The sequence below is a fragment of the Camelina sativa genome, chromosome 10, assembly GCF_000633955.1.
Source record: "Camelina sativa cultivar DH55 chromosome 10, Cs, whole genome shotgun sequence".
In the NCBI taxonomy this organism is placed as follows: Eukaryota; Viridiplantae; Streptophyta; class Magnoliopsida; order Brassicales; family Brassicaceae; genus Camelina; species Camelina sativa.
This window is the reverse complement of record NC_025694.1, coordinates 22483477-22498744: the sequence shown is the minus strand read 5'-3', so window position 1 is coordinate 22498744 and position 15268 is coordinate 22483477. Positions and strand designations below refer to the sequence as shown.

The 15268-nt window shown below is 40.4% G+C and overlaps 2 protein-coding genes across 7 annotated transcripts; one reads left to right on the top strand and one right to left on the bottom strand.

The window, feature by feature from the left end:
- Nucleotides 2924-3580, top strand: LOC104720618. Its single transcript, XM_010438499.1, has one exon. The coding sequence runs from the start codon at nucleotides 2924-2926 to the stop codon at nucleotides 3578-3580; it is 657 nt and encodes a 218-aa protein (XP_010436801.1).
- LOC104719597 (transcriptional corepressor LEUNIG_HOMOLOG-like) lies at nucleotides 9344-15209 on the bottom strand. 6 transcript variants are annotated; one of them, XR_756641.2, is made up of 15 exons: nucleotides 15193-15209; nucleotides 15002-15088; nucleotides 14824-14898; nucleotides 14561-14658; nucleotides 14316-14425; nucleotides 13946-14228; nucleotides 13785-13863; nucleotides 13583-13679; nucleotides 13292-13341; nucleotides 13085-13206; nucleotides 12653-12718; nucleotides 12499-12543; nucleotides 11236-11303; nucleotides 11079-11136; nucleotides 9370-9705 (listed from the first exon to the last, which is right to left on the bottom strand). XR_756641.2 is itself a non-coding variant. In XM_010437545.2 (14 exons), the coding sequence occupies exons 6-13, from the start codon at nucleotides 14050-14052 to the stop codon at nucleotides 11273-11275; spliced, it is 597 nt and encodes a 198-aa protein (XP_010435847.1). In that variant the 5' UTR covers nucleotides 14053-14228; nucleotides 14316-14425; nucleotides 14561-14658; nucleotides 14824-14898; nucleotides 15002-15088; nucleotides 15193-15209; the 3' UTR covers nucleotides 9344-11136; nucleotides 11236-11272. The 6 variants fall into 6 exon arrangements, 2 of the variants coding, with proteins under 2 accessions (XP_010435847.1, XP_010435846.1); XR_756642.2 differs by having other exon boundaries at nucleotides 9376-9416; XM_010437545.2 differs by having other exon boundaries at nucleotides 9344-11136.

Genomic DNA, 15268 nt, shown 5'->3' with positions numbered 1-15268 from the left:
AAAAAAAAAAAAAACATTACATTCTGGTGTGTTTCTCTCTCTCCGTCTTGTCTTCTAATCATGTTTTGATTTTGGTGTTGGTGGCGGGGTATTTTTTTAATATATTGTTGTGTTGATTTTTGGTTGTTTTGTGCAGTTTGATTGTGGGATTCATTCATCCTGCCTACTCATGTATGGCTGCGTTGCCTTACTTTGATGAGAAAGATCCTTCCACCATTGATTACTCAGTATGTTTACTTCTTTTTCTTGCTCCTTTCGGTACGTAATAACCATTAATCAGTTTTAAAATGTTTAGTTTCTTAGTTTGAATAGAATGAGCAATTGATGTAGATTTGGGAATGTTACATAATTTTTTCTCATCTGAAGAGATTATTGGGAGGTTACTAGAGCAAAATCTTCAAAGTTTTAAGTTTGTTTATACAAAACAGAAGCGTAAAACATTTCTTAAATTAGTTTTTAGAACATGTTTGTTTGTCTACTTTAACACATTTGTCTTTCTTTTTTCTTAGTTTGGTGAAAAGTTTTAAGATAACAAACTAGGGGTTGATGCTTTTGGTTGTAGCACCATTGCCTTATTTTCTGAAGAAGGTTTGTTTTTCATTCCGAATGACTTCGTTGTTGATGCATTAAAATATCGCATGGGAACTAATTCAGATTATTAATGTTTGATTAGACGTCCAATGGCAAGTTTTCATGACACATACCACAAAGGCCATCTACAATTTCTTCACGGAATTTCCCGATGGAAACACAATCATGACCCGGAAGAACTGTGAGCGAGTCTGTTGAAATGTATTTTAGTTGAGAAATTGGCAAAAACCATTGGGAGATTGGCGGAAAATACGGTGAGTGGTGAAACTAGGAGAGAACGGGAAACTGGTGATCAGGATCGATGGTAATGTCGATAAAGAGAGTAAGAGTAGCTTTTGAGCGGATTCAGAGTGCTGTGAAACCAATCCCTCTCTCAGCTTCTTAGTAGCTTTTAAAGTCATCATAGAGTTTGGCAGAGTAAAAAAAATGCTGAAATGATAAAAAGTTTTTTGCTGACATGGCTAGGATGAAAAGAAGGCGATTACGGTTTTCTTGCTTTTTGGCCAAGGATGTTGCCATCGGCGGCTACCCCAGGCTGCTTACCGGCGATTCAGGTGAGGGTTGGAAGCGATGTGAGGGGGAGAGGGTGGTTGTGGACAAGGGTGACTCTGGTGTGGTTTTGGGTGATGTTTTGTCAAGAGGTGTTTGTCAAAGTGGATGGACATGAAAAGGTTATTGTACCTAAAGAGGTGTTTGTCAATGCAAAGCCGCTTTGGGAAGATTTTTGTGATTGGAAAGTTCCTCAACTTGAAGGCTCCCCATGTGGGTAAGATTCACATGATTTTGAATAAAATCTGGCGTTTGGGGGATCGGTCCACTGTTATTGACGTGTTCGTTGTATATGAATCCACCGTTAAGTTCCGTATCAGACATGAGGGAATCCGGCATCAGGTCCTCAATTGGGGCATGTGGAATATAATGGACATACATATGATAGTTTCAAATTGGACTCCGTTTGCGGAGGAGGCTCAACCTGCTTTGAAGTCGGTAATATCCCTCCACCAATGTTCACGGACAAGGGTTTGGAGTTTTTGTCAAGTGCACAGTGGGTAAACCTATTAGGTTGCATCCTAAAACGGAGGCCTATGTCAGCTTTGAGGAAGCGCAGGTTCTCATAGAGGTTGATTCAACGAAGGATTTACCTACAGAGTACCTCATCACCAGGTGAGGAAGAGGGGGAGTTGGATTCAGTAATTAAGTATAGTTACCCTTGGCTTTCCCCGAGGTGTGGCTGTTGCAAGAAATGGGGTCTTCTTAGTGCAACATGTTTGTCAGCTTCGGCGGTGGTTGTCATTGAGGAACAACAACCTGCTACTATTTTCCATGAGGACTGGACTAACGTTTCCCTGGATCAGGAGCATGGTGAAAGGTTGGCAGCTAACACTGCTGGTGGGGGAGAAAGAGGTTGTGAATGATATGCACTTGGAGGATCAAGAACAGGAGACTTGGATCACTCCAAAGTCGTCTCGTGGGAGTCCTTGTACCACTAATGCAGCTTTGACGCTTGGTGGGGTTTCATTGTCAAAAAATTCTTTTTCTGCTTTGGGAGTTGATCAAGACGAGAGTTCTGAGACCGCTGCTGTTGATGACTCTCTGCAGTTGGGTTCAGAGGATCCCCCTGTTTCAGTTAGTCCTAGGGGTTCTGTTAAAAATCAGGGTGTGCAGGAAGAGGTTCCTTTACGAACGTACCTGATTTGAGGCTCAAAAACGGCTCATAAGCATGTTTCTACTCTTCCTGCAGGTTCGACTAGGGACCAGACTCGACATCCGGGCAGGAAACCATCCTCAAAACCTTAATGTCAGGTTTCTCCTGGAATGTTCGTGGTTTAAATAGGACATCTAAACATTCTGTTATTAAAGAGTGGGTTGCGCAGAGTGGATTTCAATTTGGTTGTCTGTTGGAGACAAGGGTAAAAGAAGAGAAGTCATTAAGGTTGGGGAATAAGTTGTTTCCAGGCTGGTCGGTCTTGACAAATTATGAACATAATAGTCGAGGACGAATTTGGGTGATCTGGAAAGAAAATGTAAGGGTTGATCCGTTTTATAAGAGTGAACAGATCATTACGTGTTCTGTGAAGTTAGAAAATCAAGAAGAGGAGTTCTTTTGTTCTTTTGTGTATGCTTTAAATAAGGTAAAAGCACGGAGAGTGTTGTGGCAGGAGATACAGGATCATTACGCTTCCCCTTTGTTCTGAAACAAGGCGTGGGTGATATTGGGTGATTTTAATGAAACACTCGATATGGCGGAACATTCTCGTTTTGATGATAGTCCGATGATCACGGCGGGTACGCGTGATTTTCAGGTGGTTGGCAATGCTTGTTCGTTAGTAAAATGACCTCCCATGGTGCTCTGTTTACGTGGTGCAATAAACGTGCCAATGATTTGATCCTCAAGAAGCAAGATAGGGTGATTGTAAATACAGCTTGGGAACATTTCTTCCCGCAAAGTTATAATGTTTTTGCTGCTGGGGGCTGCTCGGACCACCTGCGTTGTCGGCTCATGGTTCATGGTGAAGCTGGTCCTATTGCAAAGTGTCGACCATTCAAGTTTCTTAACTTGTTGACTGAAATAGAGGAGTTTATGCCACTGGTGGGTGACTATTGGGAGGAAACGAAACCTATGTCTACTTCCACACTGTTTTGTTTTTCAAAGAAGTTAAAAGGGCTGAAACCTAGGTTAAAAAGCCTGGCAAAGACGAGAATGGGGAATCTTATCCGGAATACAAAGGAGGCTTTTAACACTCTATGTCAGAAGCAACACACCACCTTATTTCATCCATTGTCACATGCCATGGATGAAGAAAAAGAAGCTTATAAGCGATGGGATTTCTTGGCAGGGTTGGAGGAGAGGTATCTCAAGCAGAAGTCGAAGTTGCATTGGTTTCAGGTGGGGGATAGAAACAACAAAACTTTTCATAAAGCTGCTAAAGCGAGGGAAGCAAGGAACAATATAAGAGAGGTTCAGTGTCTGGTCGTGTGGCAGTGGTAGGGGATGACATCAATGCAGAGGCTGAACAGCATTTTATAGAATTTTTGCAGGAAAGTCCTGAGATTTTGAGGGTGCCATGATTGAAGGTCTGGAGAGTTTGTTACGGTTCCGTTGTTCAAATACTGATCAGCAAGCCCTTATCCGGGTTGTCACGGGTGAAGAAATTAAGAAGGTTCTTTTTTCCATGTCATGTGATAAATATCTTGGAGCAGACGGATACACAGTGGAGTTTTACAAGACTACCTGGTCGATAATTGGGAGGGAGTTTGTGTTAGCGGTGCAATCTTTTTTTGCCAAAGGGCATCAACACAACCATTTTGGCGCTTATTCCTACGTCTTTGGAAGCACAACAAATGAAGGATTACCGTCCTATCTCGTGCTGTAACGTGATTTATAAGGTGATATCGAAAGTCCTAGCTAATAGATAGACATCTCTAAAGCATTCGATTCAGTGCAGTGGTCATTTCTATCCAAAACTCTCTTGGCCATGCAGTTTTTGTAGTTATTTATACATTGGCTGATGCTCTATGTCACTACAGCTTCCTTTTCGGTTCAAGTCAATGGGGAACTTACAGGTTTTTTTCAGACCTGCAGAGGTCTTCGTCAGAATGTTCTCTGTCATTGTATCTCTTCGTCATTTGTATGGATGTTCTCTCTAAAAATCTGGACAAGGCGGCTGGGGAGCGTTTATTTGGTTATCATCCTCGGTATAAGAATTTGGGCTTAACTCACTTAAGCTTTGCGGATGATCTCACGGTGCTTAATGATGGTAAGATGCGATCTATTAAGGGAATTGTTGATGTTTTTGACGAGTTTGCAAAGGTGTCAGGGTTCAAAATTAGTATGGAGATATCCACACTTTATTTGGCTGGATTTTCTGTTACTCAAACCACTGGTTACCCGTTTACTGTTGGCCACTTGTCGGTTCGTTATCTGGGTTTGCTGTTAGTCGCTAAGCAACGTACCTTTGTTGATTACTCTCCTGTACTCGAACAAATTCGAAAGCGAGTAGGGTCGTGGATATCACGCCATTTACGTTTACAGGCCATTTCATCTGATATCCTTGGTCCTTTGGAGTTTGTGTAACTTTTGGCTTGGTGCTTTTTGTCTCCGTAAGAGGTGTCTAGAGGCTATTGATTCAATGTGTGTGGGTTTTCTCTGATCGGGACCGGATATGAATATCCTGGAAAAGCGAAGGTTTAGTGGGAAGCAGTTTGTAAGCCTAAATCTGAGGGTGGACTTGGTTTCCGTTCTCTTCATGAAGTAAACATTGTGAGTTGTCTAAAGTTGATTTGGCAGGTGGAGTCTAAGGGAGACTCTCTATGGGTAAAATGGTTTCAGACAAACTTGTTGAGAGAGGCATCATTTTGGTCGGTTAAGGAGAACACGAGTGTGGGCTCTTGGGTTTAGAAGAAGCTTCTCAAATACCAGGGGTGGTGAAAGACCCCGACCCGGACATCCCAGCGTCCGCGGTCACGGCTTCCATTCGGCCTCATTCCCGGCCGAATAACCATTGATTTAACCCGTTTACTAAGCTTTGGCTCTCGGCCTTGCTTTGTAAATCTTATACCCAGCGGAATATAATTTTACCATTGACCCATCCCTTTGTGCATAGCCATACAACCAACCAACCCCACAGGCTTTGCATATTAGAGATGGGGACATATAGTCCCTTCGGTTCACGACGATCGGTTGCGTTATCGATCGACTCGTCGGTCTTGGTATCAGAGCCATGGTTAATCAAACGATCCGACCCCATAATCGAATTGCCAATCAACCACTAATCGGGCCGATACTTTCGAACGGCATGTCGACCACCCGACCGATCAATCCAACCTACGACTTGTATCGTAGATCATTTGATCACCCGATCCGACTAGCGATTGAATCATCGGTCAATCCTCGATCGATCCGTCCATTGTCGCAGATCGTTGATGACCGCTCGATCGGTCCGACGCTATGATCAAACCGTCAATCATCCTGCGATCAGTTCGACTCGATGGACGAACTGCCGCTTATCCTTTGATCGGTTTGACGCGATTGTCGAACCGTCGCTCGTCTCATCGTATCATCGATAGAGAGGTAGCATGCGCATCAGTTCGAATGATGTACCGAAGTACTCGCCGAGCCGTACCCCCTTTTCTTCTTAGGCATATATGGACGATGGATGGATGATGATGGTGTCTTGGAGTGAAGGCCACACCCTCTATTTATAGGGTCCTGGCCGAAGTCTAGGCTCCAAAAGATACCTGTCCGACAAGACCGTTCGATTGCTCCCATTTGATCGGACACATTTGGTCGTTCCTGTCTGGCCATAACCTCGTACATGTCTGTTTGGTCATGCATGTTCGGTCACCACGTCCCATGAACGCCCATGAGCTACCCAGCTGACCCGCACACTGTCCACCACCGTCCAGCTGGTCAACTCGACAGCTGGTCGAGATAATGGCAGCTGACTGGCAGCTGGTCGAACTGACGATAGCTAGCCGATAGCTGTCCGCAGCTGGTCGAGAGCTGTCCGCAGCTGGCCGATAGCTGTCCGCAACTGGCTGCAGCTGAGCTAACTTGTTCGTCGAGCTTGTTCAGCTCGTTCAGCTCATATTCTAGCTGGATGAACTAGTAGCTTAGCTACTTAAGCTCATCTACCTATCCATTTCCATAAAACTAATTGCCCCCTTTAGGATCATAGGATGCGGGTGTTACAAGTGTACCCCCCTTAAAATGATTTCGTCCTCGAATTCGGTGGGTGTAGAAATTCTCGACCTTTGTCCACTTGAGACTTGATCTATTCTCGATCATGCTCTTTTTGGGACTTGGTCATTTTTCCTTGATCTACATCTTTCCTAACGCAGTCTTTTTCCCTTTTCTTAGACAGTCTCTGAATATATCAAATCTTTTCCCGTCCTAGTTCCATCCCTACTAGCAAAATTTCCCGACCATGGTCCTCCCCGGACTCGGTCGTCATTCCCGATCTTTGGTCGATGTTTCCCGACCTAGTCAAAGTTTCCCGACTGTGGTCCTTCCCGGATGCGGTCGTAATTACCGACCTTTGGTCGACACTCTCCTAACCATCTGGCCGATGTTTCCCGACCGTGGTCTTTCCCGGATGCAGTCGTAATTTCCGAACTTTGGTCGACACTTTCCCGACCTTTTGGTCGATGTTTCCCGACCGTGGTCTTTCCCGGATGCAGTCGTAATTTCCGAACTTTGGTCGACACTTTCCCGACCTTTTGGTCGATGTTTCCCGACCGTGGTCTTTCCCGGATGCAGTCGTAATTTCCGAACTTTGGTCGACACTTTCCCGACCTTTTGGTCGATGTTTCCCGACCGTGGTCTTTCCCGGATGCAGTCGTAATTTCCGAACTTTGGTCGACACTTTCCCGACCTTTTGGTCGATGTTTCCCAACCGTGGTCCTTCCCGGACGCGGTCTTAATTACCAACCTTTGGTCGACACTCTCCCGACCATCTGGCCGATGTTTCCCGACCGTGGTCTTTCCCGGATGCAGTCGTAATTTCCGAACTTTGATCAACACTTTCCCGATCTTCTCGTCGATATGCTATGTGTTCAACATTTTAAACAATCGCTCAATTCACGAGCGCATCTTTGCGAACACATTCCTGTTCCCAAGCATGTTTTCCATCTTATCAGAGATTTCCATTTCGTCCGAACACATAGCACATTTGCATACGTCCTCACAGGATCGCGCATGCTCTGATACCAACTTGAAAGACCCCAACCTGGACGTCCTTGCATATGCGGTCACCGCTTCCATTCAGCCTCATTTTTGGCCAAATATCCATTGATTTGTTTACTTAGCTTTGGCTCGCGGCCTTGCCTTGTAAACCTTTATATGTAGCGGAATATAACTTTACCCTTGACTCATCCCTTTGTACTTAGCCATACAACCAACCAATCCTACAGGCTTGCACATTAGAGATGGGGACATATAGCCCTTTCGGTTCACGGCGATAGGTTGCGTTATCGGTTTCCCAAACCACTCGTGTCCTGAAGCTTGGTATCGGACGTACTGTTAGTTGACCTATCGATCATATCAGAGCCAAGTCTGATCGAACGATCTGACCCAATAATCAAATCGCCGATCAACCACTGACCGGGCCGATACTTCCGAACGACTTGTCGACCACCCGACTGATCAATCCAACCTACGGCTCGTATCATCGATCATTTGATCACCAGATCTGACTAGCGATTGAATCACCGGTTAATCCTCGATCGATCCGTCCATTGCCGCAGATCGTCTATGACCTCCCGATCGGTCCGACACTATGATTGAACCGTCGATCATCCTTCGATCGGTTTGACCCGATTGTCGAACCGTCCCTCATCTCATCGTACCGTCGAGAAATAGGTAGCATGCGCATCAGTTCGGATGATGTACCTAAGTATTCGCCGAGCTGCACCCCCTTTTTCTTCTTAGGCATAGATGGACGATGGATGGATGATGATGGTGTCCTGGAGTGAAGGCCACGCCCTATATTTATAGGGTCCTGGCCGAAGTCTAGGCCCCAAAATGTACCTGTCCGACAAGACCATATTCGAACCACGACTAGTATGATCTTTGGCATAAGGGGTTTTGGTTTACGCATGGTACACTCAAATTCTCCTTTTGTGTGTGGTTGGTTGTTCAAGATCGACTTTCGGCAAGGGCTCAAATGGTAGCGTGGAATTGTGGGGCTGTAGGGACTTGTGGTTTTTGTAACTCCATGTTAGAAACTAGCGATCACCTATTCTTTTCCTGCTCTTTTGTTTCTGGAGTGTGGTCAACTCTTGCCAAGGGGTTGTTTAAAGCTCACTATACAACGGATTGGTTAACTTTAATTGATCATCTATCTCTTCCTCAACTTCCCCGAGTTGAGGGTTTCTCCTCATGTATGTCTTTTAAGTGGTGGTGTTTACTATTTAGCGTGAACGTAATGGCAGACGACATGGTGATTCACCTCATTCTGCTGCATATTTGGTCGGATGGATTGATAGGAAAGTTTGGCATCAGCTTCTGGCGATTGGTCGTTTGGGAGACTGCTGGTAGGATGAGGCTTTTCAAGTGTGGCTACATTCTCGTGTTTAGTATTTTCATATGCTTTGTTTCAAATTTTTAGTTTCAATAAACTCTCAGAAAACGCTGCACTAGTTGGATCACTGTATTTTTCTTTTGAATATAATGTAATATTAAATTCTCAAAAAAAAAAAAGTCATCGTAGAGTTTAAGCATCTAATGATGTTTCTATTTCTAAGTTTATCATCTAACGCTGAAGATTAAGAGTCTAATGGAAGTTGTGGTTGTTAAGAATATGTTTTAATTATAAAACTTTTCTGCACTCTTAAGTTTAATGTGATGATGATCAAGTCTATTGGATGTTATTAAGTATGTGTTATATGAAACTTTGTTGCTACTGTTTTCAAGTATTTGTGTTTTTGGAGAGGACAAATCAGAGAATTTTTAACGTTGGAGGGATCTATGGACCTAATCAAAGAATTGTGTTAAGTTTGGTTCAAACCAATTATATTTTAGTTATCCTGAGATCTTTTTTGTTTTTGATTTTGTGCTTTGTTCCACAAACTATGTACTAGATCAGATCGAGAGTTAACCCAACTTGAGAAAAACATTATAGGGTACAACACATTCCAAACATAAACTTGAGAAATCCATTATAGGGTAAATATCTAAACCTCAAACATATGAGCAAGACATTCCTAACATGGAGTGACACTGCTCCTGCAGTACCGGACTATACACTCTTTAGAGTCATCTAATCTAACTAGCATATTCGGAGGTACTACCGTGGGAGGCCGAACCCATAGACCATAGTATGCGGCTAACAATTAAAACAAACAACAAAATGATACAATACTATAGAAAACAAAAAGCAAAAGGATAAGAAGAAGCTGAAATAAAACTTCAGCATCCATAGAATACTGATAAGAAAAAAGAAAAAAAACTATCAGACCAATAATGAAATCACTCTTTCCACAAATCCGACACCACTATAGATAGTAAACGATGCAGAGAATGGTAATGACGCAAGAAGCTCAGTCTACCAACCAAAATGCAAGAACTGTGTTCATGATCATGAGTCATGACCATACATACAGTATACCACAAAGCTACAAAATGCAGATAAAACATAATTCAAATTCAAATTCAAATTGCCATTTCAACCAAACAGACAACAATAAAGGTGAAAGATTAAATAAAATAATGGAACATATCATATATTGAAAGGTTTAGAACTGAACTTTGACATCAGTCATAGAAGTGTGATTAAAAAAAAGGCATTTGGTAAAGAATCAAAAGATCAAAAAAATATCATTTGCATATTCTAACTGAACATACACACCAATGATTCAAACGAGAATCAAGTTTCACCGACTCTAAGAGACCAATAGATAGGCAGTAGGACAATCATATAAAATACTTCAGATTGTTATATTAAAAAAAAAAAAAAAGAACAAGCCAACAAGTACAAGTGATAAAGTCTAACACACTAATCATCAGTGATCAGTGTATGATGCAAAATTTGGGAATGCCACTTTACATGTTTGAATCGATCACCAAAGATTGAGAGCATAACACAAAACAAATCTATTTATGTTTCAAGAAAAATACTAACATAATCTGCAAGAATTTCAACTACGCTTAAAACAAAGACGTACATGAAACTCATACATGTATCTATTTCATACATAAAACAAGAGACTCAAGTCAGGGGGTATAATTTATAATATCTAGCACAATAAGAATTAGTTGATAATGCAAAATTTTCGTTTCGCAAGCTTTAGAACAATCAATCACCATGAGTTTCGAGCATAACGCCAAACAAATACACTCGAGATTCAAGAATAATATTACCATAAATAATGTGCAGGAAAATCACATAGATTCAATATACGTTATCTACAAAAGACTCCAAGATGCATCTATATTTCATAAACTGAAAGAAACTATCATACACACAAAGACCAAAACAGAGATAGTACTTTAAACACAAAATTGTAATGCAGAATTCTAGGATGACATTCACATGTTAAGGTTTTAAACATAAACCCAAAACAATTCAAGATACCAAGAAAACTACAATCATAATTGACATAACTCACATAAACTCAAAACAAGATACAAGGAAACTACAATCATGATCTAAATAAGCCACATATATTGTCAAAATAAATATCTTCCAGAGACTCTAAGATGCATCCATTATATAGAATAAGATATCTTATAATAACACACAAGCATTGAAACAGAGAATTAACAATTAAAACACACAATGTAATATTCAAACACCCAACAAAATCAACATTCTTTATCAATGATATTTTAGCAATAAGTTTCTAGAATTTGACGAATAGATCAAAGATAGTAATGATACTTAGACAGCTAACATAATAAAACATTTTAGTTATATATGGTGCTTAGATCTGTAATTTTAAGTTCTATAAAATCAATTTATCACGGAGAAGTCGAGATAAGCATATACCTGATCATAAACCCTGTTACGCTCAGAAATTATCCTTGGCATCAATGAGAATATAAACCTGAGGAAATCAATTAGTTTATACTTCAATCTCACACTTGTGATTTTCATATACAAGTTTGCAAAGCACAAAAAAACAAAAAGGTCAGAAAGCATATACCTGTCAAAGAAGTCTGCTACACTTGAATCTACCCATCTTAAAATCTGAACATCTCCAGAAGCACATACCTGCGCAAATCAGAATTCGTTAGTCTTTCTTATTAAGTGAATGCCATATACTTATACCTCTTCTTCACTTAAGCGGTTAAGCCTTCTTTTCTCTGCTGGTCGTTTTTACCCTCCAACAAGTCACAATCTTGTCTTACGACCTCTTTAGTTTTATATCTAGTCTTTGTCTTAAGACTTTTTAATCATTCCCTTTTGACTTTTTATCCTTTGTCATATATTTCATTAAGCCGTTGGTCTGATTCAAAGCCGATGGTACACACTCTTTAGTTTTCTGTCTAGTCTTTGTCTTAAGACATTTTAATCATTCCCTCTTTCTAACTCTTCATCCTTGTCTTATGTCTCATTAAGCCGTTGGTCTGATTTTTCAAAGCCGATGGTACACAAAATTGTGAACTCTTTAGTGTCTTTGTCTTAAGACTTTTAAATCATTCCCCTTTGACTCTTTATCTTTTGTCATATATCTCATTAAGCCGTTGGTCTGATTCAAAGCCGATGGTACACACTCTTTAGTTTTCTGTTTAGTCTTTGTCTTAAGACTTTTTAATCATTCCCTCTTTTTGACTCTTTGTCCTTGTCTTATATCTCATTAAGCCGTTGGTCTGATTCAAAGCCGATGGTACAACTCTTAAGTTTTCTCTGTCTAGTCTTTGTCTTAAGACTTTTCAATCATTTCCCATCCAAAGTCTTTTTGACTCTTTGTCCTTGTCTTATATCTCATTAAGCCGTTGGTATGATTTTTCAAAGCCGATGGTTCTTTTATGTCTTTTTTCTTAAGACTTGTTAAGCCGTAGGGGTCATTCCCATCCAACAAATCGCAACCTCTTTTCCAATTCCCAACATGCATGCACTACCATTCCCAACAGTTCACAATTTTGCTCGGGACAATGTCCCCAAAATAGAATCTGACAAAACACTATTAGATTAGTGTCTGCCCATGATCTTTTTTGGGTTTTGAAAACACAAAACCAAAACAAAAACATCAAAAACTAAAATCCCCTACATAAGAATCCGCAAAACAAGAAGCCAGAACCAAATAAAGGCTTTGAATTCGTTGTTAAAGAGAGGTTCTTTCTTTGTAGTTGGATCAAGAAAACAAAAACCAAAATTAAAATCTTGATTCCAAAACCACAATAATACAAAAGCCAATTGCTTAAAACAAAAAAACACAAAAACAAAACGAGAGACAGAGTAATACCTCGAAGAAGCGGAGACAAGCCTCAATGGTTTAGATTCGAAATCCCTAAAAAAAAAGTCAAATCCCTAAAAAAAAAGTCAAATACATCAAAGGATTAGTAAAATCTCGAAACCCTAAACAAAATCACGAAAATGGTTCAGGGTAAGAAACTTACGAATTGCGAGGAGGAAGAAACAAAACCGATTGAAGTAGCTTCTTGCCCGAATCAATCCAAAAAACCCTAGGTCAGATCAGTACAACATATAGAAGAACGATTAGTAAGTAAAACTGGAAACCCTAAAAAGCCAAAAAAAAACACGAAGAGGAACAGAGGAGGAAAAACCCTAACCAAATCAATCACGAGGGAGACCAAGCCTAGCCGATTGTAGTATTTTCGTTCTCGAATCAAACTAGAAACGCAAACCCTAGATAGATCAATACAACATATATAGGAACTATTACAAAAGCCATCTGCTTAAATACAGGAAAAATAAATCTGATCAAATCATGAACTCAATCAGTTGTACTGGTTCGATTTCAATCCTCAAACAAAAACAAAACGAGAGAGACAGAGTAATACCTCGAAACGAGAGAGACAGAGTAATACCTCGACGAAGCGGAAATCTGTTGTTGTTGCTGCTGCGGCGAGAGCTGAAATTGACTTTGATTTTGTAGAAAAGATTTCTGAACCTGAGGCCCACCTAAACCTGGTCGAATTTGCTCGATGCCCTGTAACATTTGTCAAGAAACTTAGCAAAAAACTGAGCTTGTAATGACAAACAAATAAATTCTGAGAAGAAACACAGTGACTTACAGTTAATGGCCATCCCTTCAAAGGTAGACCACTCACTCCAGGGTTTAATCCTTCACAAGGGAAAAACACAACACCATAAGAATTGATCTAACAAATTGTAAGCAAAAGGTTCTCATCAGGCCATTAGCATATCACACCCTATGTAATTTATCATAACTTTTCAGATAAAAGGTAAGGGATACGTTAATTTTGGAGGCCACAGTCAAATTGAAGGCATGCTACCAGTATTGACCAAAATTATCTTTTAGCTGAGCCTATACTCCAGTATGCATTACACTGGATAAATTTTACCTGGCTTTGATTGCAGAATTCCCTGGTCATAAACTGTAGAAGGATCCACTGGCAGTTGTCTCCGAGATGTACCCAGATTGACTTCACTTCTGATTCCCTGCACGTACAAGAGATTCAGATGCACACCCGAAATATTTGATTGGAGACTTGTCTGCTAGAAGATTTGAACAGTCATAAAGTAAGGTGCTCAAGTAGTAGTTACAGTGGGTTGCTGAGTTCGCGACTGAATTTGCTGCAGCGCTGCCGAAACACCTCCTTGATGGTTACCTTGGTCCATCTGACTGTTTTGACAGAATGAGAAGGGGTCAACGGTGTGAGGACAGGAAAAACGACAGCAGAAAAAAAAAATCTGAGCCAATTTACCCATGATGATTTGTTGCTGATTTAAGAAGGGCCGTCCTTGCATCAAGATGAGGTTGGGATGTCTCAGAGTTCATTGGATTTGGTTGCTTCATACGTTCCTCGTACATTTTTTTGCAGCCAAAGCACTAGCATTTGACTGTCTAATCATCCCTTCAGAACCAATAGCATTCATTGGACCCCCAAGAGAAGGGTGATTAGGTTCTCTACGTTGCAAATGAGCTTGTCGCATCAATTGAAGTTGCTGAATTTGCATTTGCTGCTCCTTCGCTTTACCTTGTTGTGCCTAAAATTTCAAATCCACTGGTCAGTTAATAAAGGGTAAAAAAAAAAAAAAAGAGCATATCTCCCCAGATGGTTAGTAGGAAGGCACCTCAATATAAGCTGCAGCAGGCTCTGAATGTTTCTCATTTGTCCTTGCAATGAAGATATCCCACAACACAGACCACCACTCAAAGAGAAACCCTCCAGGTGCATCAATTGCTACATAAAAAAAAAAACAATCCAAAGAGTTAGGTAATAACTTAGTCTAGATTGACAACACAAGAAAACAATTACATAACAAAACTCAAAATCAAATAAGGATTAAAGTGGAACAAGAAAGTAGTATTATTATACCAACTGAATCAGGTGAAACCTTCCCTTCAGTCATAAACGACTTTGCAGTATTATGAAGTTTCTTCTTCACCAAATAACCATATATATAAACGTCAAGCCTACAAAACCCAAAAAACATGAAAGTAAGAAGAAAAAAAAACAACCCTAGATCAGATCAGTACAACCTATATATATATGTAAGAACGATTAGTGAGTAAAGTAAATCTAGAAACCCTAAAAAAAACAAAGAACACAAAGAGGATCAGAGGAGGAAGAACCCTAACCAAATCAATCACGAAGGAGACCAAGCCCAGCCGATTGTTGTAAATTCGTTCTCGAATCAAACCAAAAACCAAACCCTAGATAGATCAATACAACATAGATAAGAGCGATTACAAAATAAACTTATCAATCCTAGAAACGAATTCACGATACAGAGAAATTGAAACACATACTACTAACCTTAATTTGAAACCAATCATCACGAAGGAGACGAAGCCCAGCCAATCATAATAGTTTCATGCCTAAATCAAACCAAAAACAAGAACCCTAGAAAGATGAACACAAAATATATAAGAGCGATTACCAAAAAAAACTTATCAATCCTAGAAAACGATTACGCGATTCAGAGAAATTGAATACATACTACTAACCTTAAGATTAATTTGAAACCAATCTCCCCACGAATCGTAGAAGACTTCTTCTTCTTCGAGAAAAAAAAAAAAAAAA

Bases quoted from the DNA above. Each gene is read 5' to 3' on its own strand.
- LOC104720618 (XM_010438499.1), top strand. From the start codon at position 2,924: ATGACCTCCCATGGTGCTCTGTTTACGTGGTGCAATAAACGTGCCAAT.
- LOC104719597 (XM_010437544.2), bottom strand. From the start codon at position 14,052: ATGTACGAGGAACGTATGAAGCAACCAAATCCAATGAACTCTGAGACA. The intron at 13,680-13,784 runs GTAACTACTACT...TTGTACGTGCAG, and splicing joins CGCGAACTCAGCAACCCACT to GGAATCAGAAGTGAAGTCAA. The intron at 12,719-13,084 runs GTATTACTCTGT...GATCTGACCTAG, and splicing joins CAGATTTCCGCTTCGTCGAG to GGTTTTTTGGATTGATTCGG.